This window comes from Peromyscus californicus, unplaced genomic scaffold (assembly GCF_007827085.1).
Source record: "Peromyscus californicus insignis strain IS unplaced genomic scaffold, ASM782708v3 Scaffold_1__1_contigs__length_55948999, whole genome shotgun sequence".
In the NCBI taxonomy this organism is placed as follows: Eukaryota; Metazoa; Chordata; class Mammalia; order Rodentia; family Cricetidae; genus Peromyscus; species Peromyscus californicus.
The window spans coordinates 28637483-28661822 of NW_026294492.1; the positions used below are offsets into that span (position 1 = coordinate 28637483).

Sequence of the window (24340 nt, forward strand, 5' to 3'; positions counted from 1 at the left end):
TGTTATTTTCCAGTTCCAGTATCCTTCGACACTGAAAATGTAATGATACCATGGCCATAAATTATAAGACCACAAAAATGGGTGGCTGAAGAGATGGCTCAGTATTTAAAATTGCTGACTCTTCTTGAGAGGACCTCCATTCAGTTCCCAGCACCCGACAGCTACCAACTGTCTGTAACTCCAGTTCCAGGGTATTTGAAGTCCTCTCCTGGCCTCTGTAGGCAACTGAAGCATGCAGTGCACATAAACTCATGCAACCATGCACACACATACACACATGCACACACACACACACATACAAACACATGTGCACATACACACACACGTTAAAAACAATTAAAATGGATTAATGTAATTCTAGATACTATTATTTCACTTGTCTGCTGGGCTTTGTAGATGGTCTCTGACTTAACAGTTTTGACTTAAAGCCTTTTGAATTATAATAGAAAGTGACATGCATTCAGCCCAAATCATGTTTGGAAATCTGAGTTTTTCACAGTTAAGGAATGTGTGGTAAGACCCTCTAATGACACGTGGCACTAGCACCAAGCCTCCTCTCATAGTCAGCCATGAGGTCATCTATACAAGCAGCCAATACTGTGCACAATTCACGGTTTTGCTCAGCTATGCTGTCCAGTAGGTTAAGGGTCATGCATGCATTTTCAACTTCTGATATTTTTAACTTACAAAAGATTTATCCAGACCTAATTCTTTCATGAGCCAAGGAGCATCAGTATTTATAAATAAAAAGAAATATCAATTATAAGGAAAAGTAAAATTAAAGAAAATGATTACTATTTGGTCAATACTGATACATTAGTGTACATATAATCTCTAGTTAAATCTGACTTTTCATTTATCAAAGCTGAAGATACAGAAACTTAGCAGCAAATGGCATTATAACATCCATGATTTGTTTTGCCAAGATATTTTAATGCAATAAAGTCATCTTTGGCAAGGGTTCTAGTAGGAGAAAGAATTGGGAATTCATGTATTGATCTTACAATCGGGAATAATTTGATGATATGAGATTATATGATGAAACCCACCAGAGACTGTACCATCAACTTTATACAGTGTTGATAAGAAAGGACAGAGCTGTCCAATTCCTTCCTTGTTAACAAAAATGTCCACTATTGGGATTAATTCTCAGTGTTGCTGCTTTCCTAGTTTTCCAAGCTCCTAGATTGCAAATAGTTCCATCATCTCTAGGTAGCATCTGGCTTCAGTGAGGAATAGCCAATTGTGGGTGGACTCTCTGGGCAATGACACATAGATACCTGTTTGCTTTTCAAACTGGGTCTCACTACAAAGCTCTGGCTGGCCTGGAACACACTATATAGACCAGCTGGGCCTCTATCTCATAAAGAACTGCTTGTCTCTGCCTCCTGAGTGCTGAGATTACAGGCATGCACCACAGGCCTGGCTAAGGAACATTTACTATCATAAAGATACATTTCAAAGTGAAAATCATTCACTGATAATGTCTAAAATTATTCTAGATGACACAAATGTAATGATTTCATCTGGACAAGGGGAACTGTAGTCACATGACAGACAAAGCAATTGTTTCCAAGAACAGAAATTGTGATAATTCAGAATGGCACTTGTGCTTTTAAAAATACATTTTGGGCCGGGCGGTGGTGGCGCACGCCTTTAGTCCCAGCACTCGGGAGGCAGAGCCAGGCGGATCTCTGTGAGTTCGAGGCCAGCCTGGTCTCCAAAGCGAGTTCCAGGAAAGGCGCAAAGCTACACAGAGAAACCCTGTCTCGAAAAAGAAAAAAAAAAAAAATACATTTTGGATAGTTCTATTCTCAAACACATTTACATAATGTATTAACTACTGCTATGATAAAATGTACCTCTCAATACATTTGCTGATAAAAATCACATTCCTTTTGTTTTCAATACTACACGTGTCAGTGCATAATCCGGCCACTTCTGATGCCAAGGACAGTAGAACTGATGTGAATTACAAAAGTCTGAACTCATTCACTACTTTGAATTAATGCATATGCAGACTTTTTCAACAAGTGTCAGAGCATCTGGTAAACGCAGACTACATGAGAGGCTTTGGGCAAGGTTTCAATAAGGCAACTTGAATGCCTCTTTTCTCATCTCTAGTCTTCTAGGCCATCTCCTTCTCCAGCTGACAATAATCTCACTGACCCAGTCTTTTGGAGGAGGTTCAGGAAAGTATTCCGACATGCCTGGTAATAAAACCCCGGATGTTCCACTAAGGAATCCAACTTGGAAACATTATCTTGGGCTAAGCATAGGAAACGCATTGTGTTCCCCATGGCTTAGAGATATGCTCCACTCAGTTAAAGAGTCAGTTTTTACTCTACTAGATCCTTTTAACTATGTTTGGTCAACCTCTAAAGCATAATACAATTTAAAGAGGAAAACAATGGGGACTGGAGACATGGTAACTCAATGGGGGTAAAACATTTGCCACTTGAGCATGAGGACCTAAGTTTATATCCCTAGAACTTATGTAAAAGCTAGACACAGTAGTGCATGTTATCTGTCCTCCCAAAGCTCCTGAGAAACTGCAGGTGGAGACAGGAGCACCCCTGGAAGTCTGAAGACCACCTGGCCTGGTGTACACAAAAATCAACAAGAGACCCAGCCTTGGACAGGATGGAAGGCTGACAACCTAAGGCTGTCCCTTTGGCCCTCACATGCAAACTATGGTACACACATGCTCACACTCATACATAAGCACAATTTCTTTTTTTGAAAACGTTTTCAAAGAAGAAAATAATGTAAAGAGAAACCAGACAACCCAGAAAGGTAAGTCATGGCCACAACCAGTTGCCTGTCTGGCAGCAGGTAACAGACACCATCTATGCCCTCATAGCTTATATTAGGTCACAGCTTTTGGCAGAATGTTCAGTTTCCCATTATTTTCCTGTATTTCCAATGCAATACGCACTAAGATTCTATTGTTTTCTTTCTATATACATTTTGTAAACATGTCATGAGCGTTTGGTTCTGCCCTGGGACTTGCTCAAGCTCCTTGATGGTTTGGGACTCACTGAATTCTCCCTAAGGTAAAATAGGGGCATGCTTTATTGAGTAAAATTAACTATGCCACACCAAACCGAGGATGTACCATCTTGCCCTTTTCACTGTATTACAGGGGTCTTCCTTTCACCTCAACAACGTCCTCCAATGGTGACATCTACTGTGGCTTTCTCCAGCCTCCTCTTGGTTTCCCTCCTCCCCACCCAGATGAGACTTCACTGTCTATCATTTCAGCAGTCTCATAGCATTCTTCCCTCCCTTATCCTGATGCCTTTTAGTCTATTCTGAACGGTAAAAATCTACCTATGAAGGCACAGAAGTCTAGTTTCTTACGGTCTTGGCCCAACTCATTTACAGCTGCTGAAGAAAAAAAAAACATAAGTAAGCAAAATTGATCTCATCGTAAGTCACACACTGGAGTCAGAGAGTGTCATTAATCTAGACTGATTCCCCCCACCCCCACCCGCCTTCTACCAGACTCATATAATTCTCCAGGTCGTTCAACTTCCTATATTCCATTCTCCTCAACTTCAGATTCCCTCATTCACAAAAATTAATTTTACCTTTCACTAAGAATATAAAATCAGCAGACAACATCCTCAATTTCCAGACACCAAATCTCTAAGCCCATCTTTAGCTAATAATGCCCATCTCCTTTTAGTCAGCTTGCATTGAAAAGGCTATTGCATCACTTATGTCCCAAAACTCTCTTCAACTAAAATGCACTTGGATGATTAATTATTCCCTCTCTTTCCTGGATGCTCAACACTCCCCCCTATTGGCTCCCTCACATGAGCATGGCAACAGGATCACATAACACTACAGCAGGGGAAAAGTCTCTCCTATCCCCTGGACCTCCTGGACCCTGTCTTCTTTTCCTTAACTTTGAAAAATATCTGTTATGTTTCTTTTATGTGTAGGGGTGTTTTGCCTGTATGTATTTCTATGTGCCGGTGCAGGCAATACCTGAGGATGCCAGAAGAGGGTGTTGGATCCCCTGGAACTGGAGTTACAGACAGCTGTTAGGTATCATGTGGTGCTGGAAATTGAACCTGGGTCCCCTGGAAGAGCAGCTCATGCTCTTAACTGCTGAGACATCTCTCCAGCACCAACATGCCATCCTCTTCTTGACAATCAAATGTCTAGGAAGTTTCTACTTGCACTCCATCTCTGACCCAATGTCAGAGCTTCCACTTCTGCCATTTTCCCAGTGAGTTCTTGCTAAGAACAGTCATGTGACAGATGTCGAAGGACACACTGCAGCTCTCGCTGACCCTTGTCAGGAGCTGGTTCAGCTAACTGCTCCTCCACTCCACCTGGCTTCTGTGGACGCACACACTCTTAAATCTTCCTTCCATCTTATGATGCTGTCATCCTCCTCTTTCCCTTCCCATTACCCCCTAACTCTCTGATTCTTTTCTTTTATAATTCTAAAATGCTGGGTTTCTCATTCAGCACTCTCACTGGTGATCTCATCTACTCCACAGCTCATCTAAAATACTTATACTTCCAAACTCACTTCTCTAATCCATCCTCTTTCATCTGAACTCCAGGTTCATGTAATCGGTCACATATCTACAACCGAGTGATGATACCGCTCTTCCCAACCTTGTCCAACAATGCCAGTCGCAGGAAATTCCATCACCATGTTCGGGTCAGAACCCTAAACCCTAAAGCCTTCTTGCTTTTCCCTGAGAGCCAAACATCAACTCATTCTGTCAAGCCTTCCTCCTAAAAATCACCGGAATCCATCTTTTTCCCTTTATTCTGATTGCAGCCAACCTAAAACAAACCATTATCATCTTGATCCTACAATACCAAAATTCTTAGCCGACTGTAGGGCAGAGTCCAGTCTCCATTACACAGCAAGAACAGAATGGGAAAAGTACAATTCAGATCGTGTTACTTCCCTGTAAATGGCTCCTCATAGCTTAGAGAATAAAGTCTAAGGTCTAAACATCTATGACGTCCACACGATCTGCCACCTGGCTGGCTGTTCAGCCACACCGTGCTCTTCACTGTCTGCACTCCCATTTCCTCCCAGGTTTAGTCACATAATAACTGCTTCTTTAAGCATACCATACTTCTCATTTAGGGCCCTTCCATATTTTTTCCTCTGTATATGCTGATGCTGTGCTATTCTACACACTAAATCCCATTCTGCATATCACACCTTAAGTACTATTTTTCAGAAAACTAGTTTCTGAATGTCTAGATTGTGACAGGTCCTGTGTTACACAGTCCTTATGTTACCCTTATGCCTTTCTTTTCTATTTCTATTGAGAATCAAACCCAGGGCCTTTTAAATGCTACACAAGTGCTTTACCACTGAGTTATATTCTCAACCTTCCACAGCCTTTCTAGCTCTTATCTGGTCTGTGAATAGCTATTGTTCATTGGCCCTTGTTAGCTATAAGCTTCATAGTGACAAAGGCCTGACCTTGTCTATTCCTACATGCCTGCAGTGCTCTGCCTGGCACCTTTTATATAACAGTTTCTGTAAGTGTTTGCTGAATGAGTAAACTGAAGACCGCAATGACAGCCGCGGCTCCCGGAAGTTACCAATCGAGCTCTAAGAAACACAGCTCTGAGAGGGCAAGAGCACACGTGCCAAGTCCTGGGCTAGGAAGTAAGTGTTCATCGAAAGAGCTCTTAAAATGCAAAACAAAAATACATAAATAAAAGAGGATAACTATTGAAACATAAACACTGAAACTTACTACCCACCAAACACGTTTTTGTTTGTTTGTTTTGGTCCAGTTTGATTTTTTGGTAAAGACACTTTAAAGCTCCCAGAGTAAAACAGAGACCCGACAGAGCTGTATACTTACACAAAGGCTAGGAACAAGGCTAGACAGATTGACATGTCGTGGGGCAAACATGTGAAGCTGCTGAAGGCAAGAGATGGCAGCTGCCTGAACAAGAGAGTCGGAATGGTCCTGGGTGATGGCACAACCCACCAGACAGGAGGAGCGGATGGTGGAAATGGTCGCTGCATTTCCTAACAGGAAAGTAAAAGACGATGTAAAACACAACTGTGTTATTAGTATCCCGAAAACACTCCTAGAGGGTAATCATCTTCTAGATAACCCCTTCTTCCAATCATTATTCAGATTGCTTCAATAATCTGAAGAGTCCCAATCATGAATTCAAAACACAACTGTATTTATAAGGCAATAATTCATGTTTTTGAAACTTACTCCTTTAAAAAGTCATACTCTCCTTTATAACCACCGATCTTCTGCTAATAACCAGAGGATTCCTTACTCTGTGGTTCTCGACTCAACAAACACTACACTTTCATTTATTTTAAATACTATTTGCATAATAAGAAAAATCTTTTAGAGGTAATTAAGGAAAAATGTTATATATTTTCTGTATAGCAGTTTAATTATCAAATATAGGTATCTGAAATTTTCTTCTAATGTGAAGTAAAACAATTTTATGTACGTATACCAGTCAAGGAAATCACATAATCATGTACAAAAGCAAAATCTTGGAGAAGTTCAAAGAGAAGTTCACAGCCCCTCTCTACTTCCATATTCTGTCTGTAAAATGGAGGCAATACATACTGCTGAACTGTGCCATCATTAAGTGATTAAAATACAAAGTTGACCTTCTCTTGAGGATTAGTTAATAAATAAAGAGGGGAAGGGGGAAGGTCTATGTGTAGGCACTCAGGATACACTCACAATGACTCACTGAATTCACCATCAGGAAGATCGTCTGCGAGTATTACAAAGGCCCCAATTCTAAGTACAGGAGCCCAGCACAAAGGGTCGTCTCTGAACTAGCTGCCTCGGGGACATCATGTTAGGGGGGTCTTAGAGTCAAAAAAAGTACAGCCAACCAAGACAGTAGTCAGCATTCAGGATAAATAAAAACTTCATTTTCATCCTTGTTTTCACAGGGGTTCAAGCAGAACTACATTTAAAATGTTTTCTCTGCTCAAGCCTTTAAAAAATTCTTTTCAATAGGCAGAGCTTGGGGAAACTGGAAGAAGAGGGGAGGAAGGATTATAGGAATAATCGGGACACCAGGAGAACAAGGCCCACAGAATCAACTCATCAGGGCTCTTAGGGGCTCACAGAGACTGAAGCAACAATCACGGAGTCTATATGGGTCTGACCCAGGTCTTCTGAACATATGTTGTGTAACATTTGTTATGTTATGGTTGTGTAACCTGGCACTCTCTTTTTTTTTTTTTTTTTTGGTTTTCCGAGACAGGGTTTCTCTGTGTAGCTTTGCACCTTTCCTGGAACTCACTCTGTAGCCCAGGCTGGCCTTGAACTCACAGAGATCTGCCTGACTCTGCCTCCCGAGTGCTAGGATTAAAGGCATGCTCCACCACCGCCCGGCTTAGCCTGGTACTCTTATGGGACTCCTAACAGTGGGAGTGGGGGTATCTCTGATTCTTGCCTGATTTTGGAACCCTTTATTTCTACTAGGGTACCTCGTCCAGCCTTGATATGAGGGCATGTGCCTGGCCTTTTTTTTTTTTGGTTTTTCGCCTTTCCTGGAACTCGCTTTGTAGCCCAGGCTGGCTTCGAACTCACAGAGATCCGCCTGGCTCTGCCTCCCAAGTGCTGGGATTAAAGGTGTGCGCCACCGCCGCCCGGTGTGCCTAGTCTTATTGTGTCTTGTTATGCCACGTTTGGTTGATCTCTCTGGGAGACCTGCTCTTTTCTAAAGAGAAACAAAGGAGGAATGGAAATGGGGGAGTGAGGAAGTGGGGGGATGGACTGGGAGGAGAGGAGGGAGAGGAAATTGCAGTTGGGATGTAATGCATGAGAGGAGAATTTAAAAAAAAAAAGCTGTTCTGAGCCAGGAATGGTGCTGCACACCTTTAATCCCAGCACTCCAGAGGCGGTGAGTTTAAGGTCAGCCTGTTCTACACAGAAGGTTCTAGGCCAGCTAGAATTGCATAGTGAAACCCTGACACAAAAAAGAAAACACTGTTGTGCTTTGTGAATTTTAAAAATGGCACACACAAAACACTGAGTGCCAGTTTGGAAAACACAGATATACAATAGATGACAGTTATTGAAAAGGTTTTACAAGCAACACGATGGCAACCCTGAGGAAACCGAGGGACAGTAACTGCCCACGTGCTTTCTTTAGAGTAAGATGAATTGGCTTACCTTGCAGTTCTGGTCCAACCGTAGTTATGATGGCACCCAAGCACCTGCCCAGACACTGGTGGACTTCCGTGTGTGAGGGCGGAACCGTCAACAGCAGGGTGAGAACTAGAGACAGCGTGGGTTCCACATATCCACGGTACATTGGGCCACTAGAATCGACTATCAGGGCAAGTGAATGAAGAGACCACGTCTACAATAAAACGTGACTTAATTTTAGTTGTAAGGAGCAATTACAGTACACTGAGTTGAGTGTACTAAATTGTTATACTTGTGCAAATATTTTTAAATACGTTTTGCTGTATCCTGGGCTGCCCGTGAAGGTGTGATCCTCATGCCTTAGCCTTCCGACTGCTGTCACATGGCACCATGTGTACACGCTTACATGTGGATACTCTTAAAGTTTCACTGCAGCTATATTTGCTTAAGCATAAGATGTTTGGGAAACAACGAAGGTTAAAAAAAAATGCTCAAGGGGTAAATGTGATTCAGGGACCCTAGAACCTGGGCTGTGGTAAAAGTGGAAGTCAGAGGGGAAATGAGGCTAATCAGAGAGCAACCAACCTAATAATGAAAGGACATGCAAAAACTAAGAAACAATAAACAATACAATGTGCTTGAAACTATATTCATGAATTAGGAAAATTGCAGGTAAATGCGTGGTGCTGGAAACAACCATTCTAAGTGCTACCACAGACCCAAAAAGACAAATGCTATGTTTTCTCTCATTTATAAAAGTTAGTTTTGACTTCTCAGATACATGTGTTTCTGGAATATTCATAGAGGTCAATGAATTACTAAGGGGTTAAGTAGAGGGACTTTCAAGGGAGGGGAGATAGAATGCACTAGTATAAAGAGTTAAAAGAGAATAATGGAATAGGAAGGGTTAAACTGGGTTAGGGAATGGAAGGCAGGGTAGAGGAGGGAATATGGGGAGAAATAAACAACACTAAAGACCTTTCAAAAAAGACATACGGGGCTGGGGAGATGGCTCAGCAGTTAAGAGCGATGGCTGCTCTTCCAGAGGATCTGGGTTCAAATCCCAGCACCTGCATGGCCACTCACAACTTTGTGTAACTCCAATTCCAGGGAATCTTGTACCTTTATACTGATATTCATGCAGGCAAAACACCAATGCACATAAAAATAAATAAAATCTTAAAAAAAGAAAAGATATATGGAAACCTACTAGTGGAGAAGGTGCCATATATAGGTACACACACACACACACACACACACACACACACACACACACACACACACACACACACACACAGCATTAAAATGGAGTTACCTATAACAGGGCAACAACAATCCTACTAGACAAGAGGCTAAAACATAAAAGCCCAATGACAAGTATGAGTTACCTCTTTTGGAGTCATTAGCCACTGAGGTCCCATGGATTCCCCCCCCCCACCCCAAAAATCACAGGTGTTTGACGTTGCTCCTGGTTACCCTCTAGAACTTGAAAGCAAGATCCTACTGCTGAAGATACTGCATGCTTGAGTCATAGAACAGGGCGAAATTACGCTGGTGTGGACCTAGAAGCTTCATCACTACTAGCTAGCTTTCATAGACCTTGAAGGTTCTAGCAAAAGAGCAAAATATTCATCAGTCATACCCAGGTATGACTGCTGCAAGCCACAAGAATGCCTGGCCCGGGAAGACATACCCACTAGTGGAACAGTGGCATGAACATCACAGGAGTGACCAACTCTTTCTGACTGGATTTAAATCCTATTCCACAAGGATTTAAATGCCTGCCACCATTATCAGGCTAAGAACCCATGGTTGGATGGATCATAGGCTGTAGGGGATATCTACCACTACTGTGGGGCTAAATGATCATAGGATTAAACTGACTCTTAATGATCTATCATTGTATCTATAGATCAGTGGACGGTGATTAACACTGTAACCCACAAGTGGCCAAAGTGCAGAGAATAAAACCTCTCATCCCTGAAGGGAGTGTACAGACGGCCAACCCCCAAAGCTTAGGGGTCACTGTGGAAGAGGAGGCGGGAAGAGAGTAAGAGCCCAAGGGAACGTTTCCTTCCGGACACAGCAGGGAAGCTGCAGACACAACTCAGGAGTCTCAACAGCATGGACGAGCCAGACCAAATAACGGAAAGGAGGGACGGGCTGGGCACACTAGCCCACCGTGAGCCATGGAGATGTTGGCAATTGCTGCTGCAGGCAAAGGGAGAGACAGTTTCCTCGAAGAGTGCAGCCTGGTAAGCTGACCACCCTCCAGCAGAAGACCACACGTCAAAGAACATTTGAGAAGTGCAAATTGGTCTTGAAGGATAAACAAAAAAAAAAAAACAAACAAAAAACCCACAAAGTTGGGTGGTAGAGAAGGGGGTAGTGAATTAGGAGAGCGTGAATATGGTCAAAATACATTGTATGAAAGTCTCAAAGAACTAATAAAAATGCTACATCTATATATACATGCATATGTACACACATATATGTACAGATACACACACACACACACACACACACACACACACACACATATGAATAGGTTTAACTCCCAGGAAAAGGCAGACTTTGAAGATTATGTTGAAAAGCAAAACTCTTGCTAATGGTCTATTACAAATAAACTCCTGAAATAACACGGAAAGAGCGTAATACATGTTTCCTCACAACTTATCAGCATAGATATTATTTAAAAATTTTGTGTTGGGGGGCTGGAGAGATGGCTCAGAGGTTAAGAACACTGGCTGCTCTTTCAGAGGTCCTGAGTTCAATTCCTAGCAACCACATGGTGGCTCACAACTGTAATGAGATCTGGTGCCCTCTTCTGGAGTGTAGGCATACATGCAGGCAGAACACTGCATACATAATAAATAAATAAATCTTTTTTAAAAACTGTTTTTGTAAATAAATAATAAATAAATAAATCTTTTTTAAAAACTGTTTTTGTGTCGAGTACATGTACAGCTGTAATCCTAGCACCCAGGAGGCTGCAGCAGGTGAAGAGCAAGTTGAGGTCAGTGTGGGCAGAACAGGGAGATTTTGTCTCAAAAGCAAGTGTAGAGAAAGACTTCCATACTGTCTACCTGAACTTCGGGGGACGTCCCATCCTGAGCCAGAGCCAACAGGATGCTGACACTGGTCTTCAGGTGCTGTCCTGATCCTATGCCACCAACGTAACGATGCAAACAGCCAAGGGCCAGTGAGTGGCCAGTCCTGGACACCACATCTCGAGCTGACTTCAACCTGACAAAAGATGACGCAACAGGAGTCGGGGTCTCCATTTCCTCTAGTAACAGTCTTATGAATCACACACGCGCAAAAGAAAAACACTCTGGAGAGTAATAAAATAACAGTCCTTATAATTATAGACTTTGAACATAAAATTTAAAAAGTATTTGTGGGACTGAGGCTCAGTGACAGAGAACATGCTTAGTGTGTACAAAATCCTAGGTTCAATCCCTAGTACCAAGAAAAAGAACCTGCATCCCGAGAATACACAACATAGTTCTTATTTGACTTAAGAAATTTCCTGTATTTTGTTTTGTTTTTGAAGTGCTGGCAACTAAATCCTGGGCCTTGTGTATACTAAGCAAGCACTCTATCACTGAGCTATACCCCAGATGCTTATAATTACGATCAAAGTTTCTATAAAACGGGCAAATTTCTACATATATTACATATATGTATATAAAAGACATTTTATTCATGTATAGGTGAAATATATGTGGTGACCCACAGAGACCAGCAGAGGGCACTGGATCTCCAAATGTGGAGTTCAGGTAGTTGTGCATGCCTGATGCAGGTGCTGAGAATTGAACTTGGGTCTTCTCAAAAAGCAGCAAGTGCTCTTAATTGTTGAAATTTTTCTCCAGCCCCTAAGATATATTTTTAATAAATTTTAAAAGTAAAGGAAATACTGCATATAAATTTTAAAATAGTTTATACTGAGATGTACTTATATAAAACTCATCAATTGCCCAGGCTAGCCTCAAACTCACAACAATCCTGCCTTAGCCTTCCAAACATTGGTATTACAGGTATGAGCCATCACATCTGGCTTTAAAACTCACCAATTTAAAGTGTCACGTACACAATGATTATTGGACACTGTATGTAACCATCACATAAACACAACATTAAACAGAAATGTTCAATTGAAATATATCTCACACATAACTTCTAATATACTTGTCCCAAAACCGAAGAGAAAAGTAACAGAAATTAATTTTAACAAGGTACCAGCAACATACTAAAATACCATGATGCAATTTACAAATTACTGAGATATTTTACACTTTTTCAAACTCAGTCTTAAAATCTGATGGGAAACATATACTTAACAGTATTCATCAGTTTGAAGACATATTTCAGTAACCAAAGCAACTATACTGAGCAAAACCTCTCTGTTTCCTAATTATGGACACAGTGGAGCCTGTCCTCACACTCCTGCCACCACGCCCCTTCCTGGAGAGGACACAACCCTCAAATTGTAAGCCAAAACATCCTTCCTTCCTTCCTTCCTTCCTTCCTTCCTTCCTTCCTTCCTTCTCTAAGGGGCTTTGTTGGGGATAAAGTGAAGTATAGTCATGTCAGAATGCATCATTATGATGTTACACTGCAGTACTGTGATGTCAGAATGCATCATTATGAAGTTACACTGCAGTACTGTCATGTCAGAATGCATCATTATGAAGTTACACTGCAGTACTGTGATGTCAGAATGCATCATTATGATGTTACACTGCAGTACTGTGATGTCAGAATGCATCATTATGAAGTTACACTGCAGTACTGTGATATCAGAATGCATCATTTAGTAGTTATACTTCAGTATAGTGATGTCATAACACATCATTATGATGTTACAGTGCAGGATAGTGATGTCCCAATGCATCAGTATGTTAGAGTGAAGTGTTGTGATGTCAGAATGCATCATTATGAAGTTACACCGCAGTACTGTGATGTCAGAATGCATCATTATGATATTACAGTGCAGTACTGTGATGTCAGAATTCAATATTATGATGCTACAGTGTAGTATTGTGATATTAGAAGGCATCATTATGATGTTACAGTGCAGTACTGTGATGTCAGAATGCATCATTATGATGCTACAGTGCAGGATAGTGATGTCAGAATGCATCATTATGATGTTACAGTGCAGTACTGTGATGTCAGAATGCATCATTATGATGTTACAGTGCAGCACTGTGATGTCAGAATGCATCATTATGATGTTACAGTGCAGTACTGTGATGTCAGAATGCATCATTATGATGTTACAGTGCAGTACTGTGATGTCAGAATGCATCATTATGATGTTACAGTGCAGTACTGTGATGTCAGAATGCATCATTATGATGCTACAGTGTAGTATTGTGATATCAGAATGCATATTATGTTACAGTGCAGTATAGTGATGTCAGAATGCATCATTATGATGTTACAGTGCAGTACTGTGATGTCAGAATGCATCATTATGATGTTACAGTGCAGTATAGTGATATCAGAATGCATCATTATGATGTTACAGTGCAGTACTGTGATGTCAGAATGCATCATTATGATGTTACAGTGCAGTACTGTGATATCAGAATGCATCATTATGATGTTACAGTGTAGTACTGTGATGTCAGAATGCATCATTATGATGCTACAGTGCAGGATAGTGATGACAGAATGCATCATTATGATGTTACAGTGCAGTACTGTGATGTCAGAATGCATCATTATGATGCTACAGTTCAGGATAGTGATGTCAGAATGCATCATTATGATGTTACAGTGCAGTACTGTGATGTCAGAATTCAATATTATGATGCTACAGTGCAGTATTGTGATATCAGAATGCATCATTATGATGTTACAGTGCAGTATAGTGATGTCAGAATGCATCATTATGATGTTACACTGCAGTACTGTGATGTCAGAATGCATCATTATGAAGTTACACTGCAGTACTGTGATGTCAGAATGCATCATTATGATGTTACACTGCAGTACTGTGATGTCAGAATGCATCATTATGAAGTTACACTGCAGTACTGTGATGTCAGAATGCATCATTATGATGTTACAGTGCAGTATAGTGATGTCAGAATGCATCATTATGATGTTACAGTGCAGTACTGTGATGTCAGAATTCAATATTATGATGCTACAGTGCAGTATTGTGATATCAGAATGCATCATTATGATGTTACAGTGCAGTACAGTGATGTCAGAATGCATCATTATGATGTTACAGTGCAGTACTGTGATGTCAGAATGCATCATTTAGTAGTTATACTTCAGTATAGTGATGTCATAACACATCATTATGATGTTACAGTGCAGGATAGTGATGTCCCAATGCATCAGTATGTTAGAGTGAAGTGTTGTGATGTCAGAATGCATCATTATGAAGTTACACCGCAGTACTGTGATGTCAGAATGCATCATTATGATATTACAGTGCAGTACTGTGATGTCAGAATTCAATATTATGATGCTACAGTGTAGTATTGTGATGTCAGAATGCATCATTATGATGTTACAGTGCAGCACTGTGATGTCAGAATGCATCATTATGATGTTACAGTGCAGTACTGTGATGTCAGAATGCATCAGTATGATGTTACAGTGCAGTACTGTGATGTCAGAATGCATCATTATGATGTTACAGTGCAGTACTGTGATGTCAGAATGCATCATTATGATGTTACAGTGTAGTATTGTGATATCAGAATGCATCATTATGTTACAGTGCAGTACTGTGATGTCAGAATGCATCATTATGATGTTACAGTGCAGTACTGTGATGTCAGAATGCATCATTATGATGTTACAGTGCAGTACTGTGATGTCAGAATGCATCATTATGATGTTACAGTGCAGTACTGTGATATCAGAATGCATCATTATGATGTTACAGTGCAGTACTGTGATGTCAGAATGCATCATTATGATGCTACAGTGCAGGATAGTGATGTCAGAATGCATCATTATGATGCTACAGTGCAGGATAGTGATGTCAGAATGCATCATTATGATGTTACAGTGCAGTACTGTGATGTCAGAATGCATCATTATGATGTTACACTGCAGTACTGTGATGTCAGAATGCATCATTATGAAGTTACACTGCAGTACTGTGATGTCAGAATGCATCATTTAGTAGTTATACTTCAGTATAGTGATGTCATAACACATCATTATGATGTTACAGTGCAGGATAGTGATGTCCCAATGCATCAGTATGTTAGAGTGAAGTGTTGTGATGTCAGAATGCATCATTATGAAGTTACACCGCAGTACTGTGATGTCAGAATGCATCATTATGATATTACAGTGCAGTGCTGTGATGTCAGAATTCAATATTATGATGCTACAGTGCAGGATAGTGATGTCAGAATGCATCATTATGATGTTACAGTGAAGTACTGTGATGTCAGAATGCATCATTATGATGTTACAGTGCAGTACTGTGATGTCAGAATGCATCATTATGATGTTACAGTGCAGTACTGTGATGTCAGAATGCATCATTATGATGCTACAGTGTAGTATTGTGATATCAGAATGCATCATTATGTTACAGTGCAGTATAGTGATGTCAGAATGCATCATTATGATGTTACAGTGCAGTACTGTGATGTCAGAATGCATCATTATGATGTTACAGTGCAGTACTGTGATGTCAGAATGCATCATTATGATGTTACAGTGCAATATAGTGATATCAGAATGCATCATTATGTTACAGTGCAGTATAGTGATGTCAGAATGCATCATTATGATGTTACAGTGCAGTACTGTGATGTCAGAATGCATCATTATGATGTTACAGTGCAATATAGTGATATCAGAATGCATCATTATGATGTTACAGTGCAGTACTGTGATGTCAGAATGCATCATTATGATGTTACAGTGCAGTACTGTGATGTCAGAATGCATCATTATGATGTTACAGTGCAGTACTGTGATATCAGAATGCATCATTATGATGTTACAGTGTAGTACTGTGATGTCAGAATGCATCATTATGATGCTACAGTGCAGGATAGTGATGTCAGAATGCATCATTATGATGTTACAGTGCAGTACTGTGATGTCAGAATTCAATATTATGATGCTACAGTGCAGTATTGTGATATCAGAATGCATCATTATGATGTTACAGTGCAGTACTGTGATGTCAGAATGCATCATTATGATGTTACAGTGCAGTACTGTGATGTCAGAATGCATCATTATGATGTTACACTGCAGTACTGTGATGTCAGAATGCATCATTATGAAGTTACACTGCAGTACTGTGATGTCAGAATGCATCATTATGATGTTACACTGCAGTACTGTGATGTCAGAATGCATCATTATGAAGTTACACTGCAGTACTGTGATGTCAGAATTCAATATTATGATGCTACAGTGCAGTATTGTGATATCAGAATGCATCATTATGATGTTACAGTGCAGTATAGTGATGTCAGAATGCATCATTATGATGTTACAGTGCAGTACTGTGATGTCAGAATTCAATATTATGATGCTACAGTGCAGTATTGTGATATCAGAATGCATCATTATGATGTTACAGTGCAGTACTGTGATGTCAGAATGCATCATTATGAAGTTACACTGCAGTACTGTGATGTCAGAATGCATCATTTAGTAGTTATACTTCAGTATAGTGATGTCATAACACATCATTATGATGTTACAGTGCAGGATAGTGATGTCCCAATGCATCAGTATGTTAGAGTGAAGTGTTGTGATGTCAGAATGCATCATTATGAAGTTACACCGCAGTACTGTGATGTCAGAATGCATCATTATGATATTACAGTGCAGTACTGTGATGTCAGAATTCAATATTATGATGCTACAGTGTAGTATTGTGATGTCAGAATGCATCATTATGATGTTACAGTGCAGCACTGTGATGTCAGAATGCATCATTATGATGTTACAGTGCAGTACTGTGATGTCAGAATGCATCAGTATGATGTTACAGTGCAGTACTGTGATGTCAGAATGCATCATTATGATGTTACAGTGCAGTACTGTGATGTCAGAATGCATCATTATGATGTTACAGTGTAGTATTGTGATATCAGAATGCATCATTATGTTACAGTGCAGTATAGTGATGTCAGAATGCATCATTATGATGTTACAGTGCAGTACTGTGATGTCAGAATGCATCATTATGATGTTACAGTGCAGTACTGTGATGTCAGAATGCATCATTATGATGTTACAGTGCAGTACTGTGATATCAGAATGCATCATTATGATGTTACAGTGCAGTACTGTGATGTCAGAATGCATCATTATGATGCTACAGTGCAGGATAGTGATGTCAGAATGCATCATTATGATGCTACAGTGCAGGATAGTGATGTCAGAATGCATCATTATGATGTTACAGTGCAGTACTGTGATGTCAGAATGCATCATTATGATGTTACACTGCAGTACTGTGATGTCAGAATGCATCATTATGAAGTTACACTGCAGTACTGTGATGTCAGAATGCATCATTTAGTAGTTATACTTCAGTATAGTGATGTCATAACACATCATTATGATGTTACAGTGCAGGATAGTGATGTCCCAATGCATCAGTATGTTAGAGTGAAGTGTTGTGATGTCAGAATGCATCATTATGAAGTTACACCGCAGTACTGTGATGTCAGAATGCATCATTATGATATTACAGTGCAGTGCTGTGATGTCAGAATTCAATATTATGATGCTACAGTGCAGGATAGTGATGTCAGAATGCATCATTATGATGTTACAGTGAAGTACTGTGATGTCAGAATGCATCATTATGATGTTACAGTGCAGTACTGTGATGTCAGAATGCATCATTATGATGTTACAGTGCAGTACTGTGATGTCAGAATGCATCATTATGATGCTACAGTGTAGTATTGTGATATCAGAATGCATCATTATGTTACAGTGCAGTATAGTGATGTCAGAATGCATCATTATGATGTTACAGTGCAGTACTGTGATGTCAGAATGCATCATTATGATGTTACAGTGCAGTACTGTGATGTCAGAATGCATCATTATGATGTTACAGTGCAATATAGTGATATCAGAATGCATCATTATGTTACAGTGCAGTATAGTGATGTCAGAATGCATCATTATGATGTTACAGTGCAGTACTGTGATGTCAGAATGCATCATTATGATGTTACAGTGCAATATAGTGATATCAGAATGCATCATTATGATGTTACAGTGCAGTACTGTGATGTCAGAATGCATCATTATGATGTTACAGTGCAGTACTGTGATGTCAGAATGCATCATTATGATGTTACAGTGCAGTACTGTGATATCAGAATGCATCATTATGATGTTACAGTGTAGTACTGTGATGTCAGAATGCATCATTATGATGCTACAGTGCAGGATAGTGATGTCAGAATGCATCATTATGATGTTACAGTGCAGTACTGTGATGTCAGAATTCAATATTATGATGCTACAGTGCAGTATTGTGATATCAGAATGCATCATTATGATGTTACAGTGCAGTACTGTGATGTCAGAATGCATCATTATGATGTTACAGTGCAGTACTGTGATGTCAGAATGCATCATTATGATGTTACACTGCAGTACTGTGATGTCAGAATGCATCATTATGAAGTTACACTGCAGTACTGTGATGTCAGAATGCATCATTATGATGTTACACTGCAGTACTGTGATGTCAGAATGCATCATTATGAAGTTACACTGCAGTACTGTGATGTCAGAATTCAATATTATGATGCTACAGTGCAGTATTGTGATATCAGAATGCATCATTATGATGTTACAGTGCAGTATAGTGATGTCAGAATGCATCATTATGATGTTACAGTGCAGTACTGTGATGTCAGAATTCAATATTATGATGCTACAGTGCAGTATTGTGATATCAGAATGCATCATTATGATGTTACAGTGCAGTACTGTGATGTCAGAATGCATCATTATGAAGTTACACTGCAGTACTGTGATGTCAGAATGCATCATTTAGTAGTTATACTTCAGTATAGTGATGTCATAACACATCATTATGATGTTACAGTGCAGGATAGTGATGTCCCAATGCATCAGTATGTTAGAGTGAAGTGTTGTGATGTCAGAATGCATCATTATGAAGTTACACCGCAGTACTGTGATGTCAGAATGCATCATTATGATATTACAGTGCAGTACTGTGATATCAGAATGCATCATTATGATGTTACAGTGCAGTACTGTGATGTCAGAATGCATCATTATGATGTTACAGTGCAGGATAGTGATGTCAGAATGCATCATTATGATGTTACACTGCAGTACTGTGATGTCAGAATGCATCATTATGATGTTACAGTGCAGTACTGTGATGTCAGAATGCATCATTATGATGTTACACTGCAGTACTGTGATGTCAGAATGCATCATTATGAAGTTACACTGCAGTACTGTGATGTCAGAATGCATCATTTAGTAGTTATACTTCAGTATAGTGATGTCATAACACATCATTATGATGTTACAGTGCAGGATAGTGATGTCCCAATGCATCAGTATGTTAGAGTGAAGTGTTGTGATGTCAGAATGCATCATTATGAAGTTACACCGCAGTACTGTGATGTCAGAATGCATCATTATGATATTACAGTGCAGTACTGTGATGTCAGAATTCAATATTATGATGCTACAGTGTAGTATTGTGATATCAGAATTCAATATTATGATGCTACAGTGCAGTATTGTGATATCAGAATGCATCATTATGATGTTACAGTGCAGTACTGTGATATCAGAATGCATCATTATGAAGTTACACTGCAGTACTGTGATGTCAGAATGCATCATTATGATGTTACAGTGCAGTATAGTGATGTCAGAATGCATCATTATGATGTTACAGTGCAGTACTGTGATGTCAGAATTCAATATTATGATGCTACAGTGCAGTATTGTGATATCAGAATGCATCATTATGATGTTACAGTGCAGTACAGTGATGTCAGAATGCATCATTATGATGTTACAGTGCAGTACTGTGATGTCAGAATGCATCATTATGATGCTACAGTGCAGGATAGTGATGTCAGAATGCATCATTATGATGTTACAGTGCAGTACTGTGATGTCAGAATTCAATATTATGATGCTACAGTGCAGTACTGTGATATCAGAATGCATCATTATGTTACAGTGCAGTATAGTGATGTCAGAATGCATCATTATGATGTTACAGTGCAGTATAGTCATGTCAGAATGCATCATTATGATGTTACAGTGCAGTACTGTGATGTCAGAATGCATCATTATGATGTTACAGTGCAGTACTGTGATGTCAGAATGCATCATTATGATGTTACAGTGCAGTACTGTGATGTCAGAATGCATCATTATGATGTTACAGTGCAGTACTGTGATATCAGAATGCATCATTATGATGTTACAGTGCAGTACTGTGATGTCAGAATGCATCATTATGATGCTACAGTGCAGGATAGTGATGTCAGAATGCATCATTATGATGTTACACTGCAGTACTGTGATGTCAGAATGCATCATTATGAAGTTACACTGCAGTACTGTGATGTCAGAATGCATCATTATGAAGTTACACTGCAGTACTGTGATGTCAGAATGCATCATTATGATGTTACACTGCAGTACTGTGATGTCAGAATGCATCATTATGAAGTTACACTGCAGTACTGTGATGTCAGAATGTATCATTATGAAGTTACACTGCAGTACTGTGATGTCAGAATGCATCATTTAGTAGTTATACTTCAGTATAGTGATGTCATAACACATCATTATGATGTTACAGTGCAGGATAGTGATGTCCCAATGCATCAGTATGTTAGAGTGAAGTGTTGTGATGTCAGAATGCATCATTATGAAGTTACACCGCAGTACTGTGATGTCAGAATGCATCATTATGATATTACAGTGCAGTACTGTGATGTCAGAATTCAATATTATGATGCTACAGTGTAGTATTGTGATATCAGAATGCATCATTATGATGTTACAGTGCAGTACTGTGATGTCAGAATGCATCATTATGATGTTACAGTGTAGTATAGTGATGTCAGAATGCATCATTATGATGTTACAGTGCAGTACTGTGATGTCAAAATGCATCATTATGATGTTACAGTGCAGTACTGTGATGTCAGAATGCATCATTTAGTAGTTATACTTCAGTATAGTGATGTCATAACACATCATTATGATGTTACAGTGCAGGATAGTGATGTCCCAATGCATCAGTATGTTAGAGTGAAGTGTTGTGATGTCAGAATGCATCATTATGAAGTTACACCGCAGTACTGTGATGTCAGAATGCATCATTATGATATTACAGTGCAGTACTGTGATGTCAGAATTCAATATTATGATGCTACAGTGTAGTATTGTGATATCAGAATGCATCATTATGTTACAGTGCAGTACTGTGATGTCAGAATGCATCATTATGATGTTACAGTGCAGTATAATGATGTCAGAATGCATCATTATGATGTTACAGTGCAGTACTGTGATGTCAGAATGCATCATTATGATGTTACAGTGCAGTACTGTGATGTCAGAATGCATCATTATGAAGTTACACTGCAGTACTGTGATGTCAGAATTCAATATTATTATGCTACAGTGTAGTATTGTGATATCAGAATGCATCATTATGAAATTACACTGCAGTACTGTGATGTCGGAATTCATCATTATGATGCTACAGTGCAGTATTGTGATATCAGAATGCATCATTATGATGCTACAGTGCAGTACTGTGATGTCAGAATGCATCATTATGATGTTACAGTGAAGTACTGTGATGTCGGAATGCATCATTATGATGTTACAGTGCAGTACTGTGATGTCAGAATGCATCATTATGATGCTACAGTGCAGTATTGTGATGTCAGAATGCATCATTATGATGCTACAGTGCAGTACTGTGATGTCAGAATGCATCATTATGATGTTACAGTGTAGTACTGTGATATCAGAATGCATCATTATGATGTTACAGTGCAGTATAGTGATGTCAGAATGCATCATTATGATGTTACAGTGCAGTACTGTGATGTCAGAATGCATCATTATGATGTTACAGTGCAGTACTGTGATGTCAGAATGCATCATTATGATGTTACAGTGTAGTATTTGATATCAGAATGCATCGCCATTCGTATGTGAGAATAAGGAAAGCTAGTCTCTAAGAGTTCAGAAAATACTTTTAATTCTTTCTTCTTAATGATTATGATATGAATCAATACATTTACTGTTCAAAATACATTAGTTAAGAATAATTTATATAACTCGTTATTTCTCGGCCTTTTGATTTTTTTAGCTTCTCTATTTGAGCACCCACTTAACAATGTTAAAAACCATGTTTCTAAGGGCTGGAGAGATGGCTCAGAGGTTAAGAGCACTGACTACTCTTCCAGAGGTCCTGAGTTCAATTCCCAGCAACCCCATGGTGGCTCACAACCATCCATAATTCAATATGATGCCCTCTTCTGGCCTCTAGACATGCATGCAGACATAATAAATATACATAATAAGGAAATAAATAAAAAAAACCACATTTCTCATCTTAGTCATGCTTGTTTGGACCTCTGAGATTATTCTTCATAATTAACATGCACAATAATCATTAAAACCTAAAGTGCAACTTTATTCCTTTTCTCCTCTAAAGTGAGACCTTAAGTGAGACCTTATTCCAGGAAGTAAGTAAAAGATGAAGAAACCTGGGGTAAAGCGAGGCAGAAAAAAACAGAGTATGGCTGCGGGTGCCTGTGGATGATATGATGGGGAAGTCTTGACTGACATTCTTGATTCCAAAAGCTAGATGAGAAACCAGGTCCCTCTCAAATGTTCTTAACATTTGACATCTCTCCCAGAATCTAGAGGTCCATAAACCACTGAATTAAAAATTAGAGTATTAAAAGCTGTCACGTGCTGTAAACCATGTGGACAGTACGCAGTCTAGGTAACAATTTCTCACTGCTTAGAAGACGTCTTAGACCGGTAAGAAACCTTTTAGGAGACACACTTACTTGTCAAAGCTGTACTGGGCCATTCGAGCGATAAAAGACGCCTCCCCCACCACCTGAGCCATCCTTCCAAGCGCTTCCCCTGCTGCGCACCGCAAGATGGGGTTCGGGTTGTCAAGAGCTCCCATCACCAGAGTCAGAGCAGATTTACGGACTTCCTCAGGTCCCAAAGTACTCTTGTTTTCGGCTAAACCCTGGATTGATTTAAAAAAGAATGATATCACTTCATAATTCATGTTGAATGAAGAAAAAGATATGCTGAAATCTTAGGAAATTCAAATGTCTTTACGCATTACATATGCTACGTCTGGGGCTGGTACCTGCTAGACGGGCTGTGGTCACTTCCTAAGTGTGACTTCAGAACACGGTAATTAATAATCAGAGTTCCACTGGCCCTAGAAACACTATCTGTGGCAGAATTTCTACCAGGGTCTAATACTCAATATTCTTTTGGGCCTATAGGACACTGTAAGATTAAATTGAACATTATTCAGCTGACTAAATGTCAGTACTATAATGAGTATGAAATTGGCTCATTTGTATAAAAATTCAATAAAAAAAAAATGCGGCTCCAAGTTGTGATCCCGGCTACTTGAGAGGATGAAGCAGGAGGATTGCAAATTAAAGGTCTGCCCATCTACACAGCATCCTCAAGAGCAGCCTGGGCAACTAGCAAGACCCCACCGCAAGATAAAAATTGAAAAACAGGCTGGAGATAGCGCAGTGATACGTGCCTAGCATGTATTAGGCCCTGGATTCAGTCATTGGTGCCACAAAAAAATAAACAAACAAAACCAAGAATGTTACAATGTGGTATAAGGTGTACAATCAATATATGTGTAAAGACAGATGGGGGGGGAGGGCAGTAACTGAATGCTGACCTAAGTTTGTTTTCTGTTCTAGCTATACCTGCTGCTTTGGATTTTAATTGTCTTACCTGAGAAGAAAAATGTAAGTCATGGTACCAGCAGAAAGTGTTAACTAGAGCAGAGGCAGGAGCCACATCTGTGTAGAAAAGTGCAATCTGTACCTCGATGTTAAACCCACTGTCCTCCCAACCGCTAAGGGCCACCATGACCACCTCAAAGCTTTTTTTTTTTTTTTTTTTTT

At 39.6% G+C, this 24340-nt stretch overlaps 1 protein-coding gene across 2 annotated transcripts in view; it reads right to left on the reverse strand.

Annotated features, from left to right (window-relative positions):
* Positions 1–24340, reverse strand: part of Heatr5b (HEAT repeat containing 5B) — an 89556-nt gene that overhangs the window by 34877 nt on the left and 30339 nt on the right. For both annotated transcript variants that reach the window (XM_052746309.1, XM_052746308.1), the window contains exons 18-21: positions 23234–23424; positions 11234–11393; positions 8172–8361; positions 5862–6031 (exon numbers count right to left, since the gene is read on the reverse strand). In XM_052746309.1, coding sequence (XP_052602269.1) covers positions 5862–6031; positions 8172–8361; positions 11234–11393; positions 23234–23424 — 711 coding nt within the window. The remainder of the gene's footprint in view (positions 1–5861; positions 6032–8171; positions 8362–11233; positions 11394–23233; positions 23425–24340) is intronic.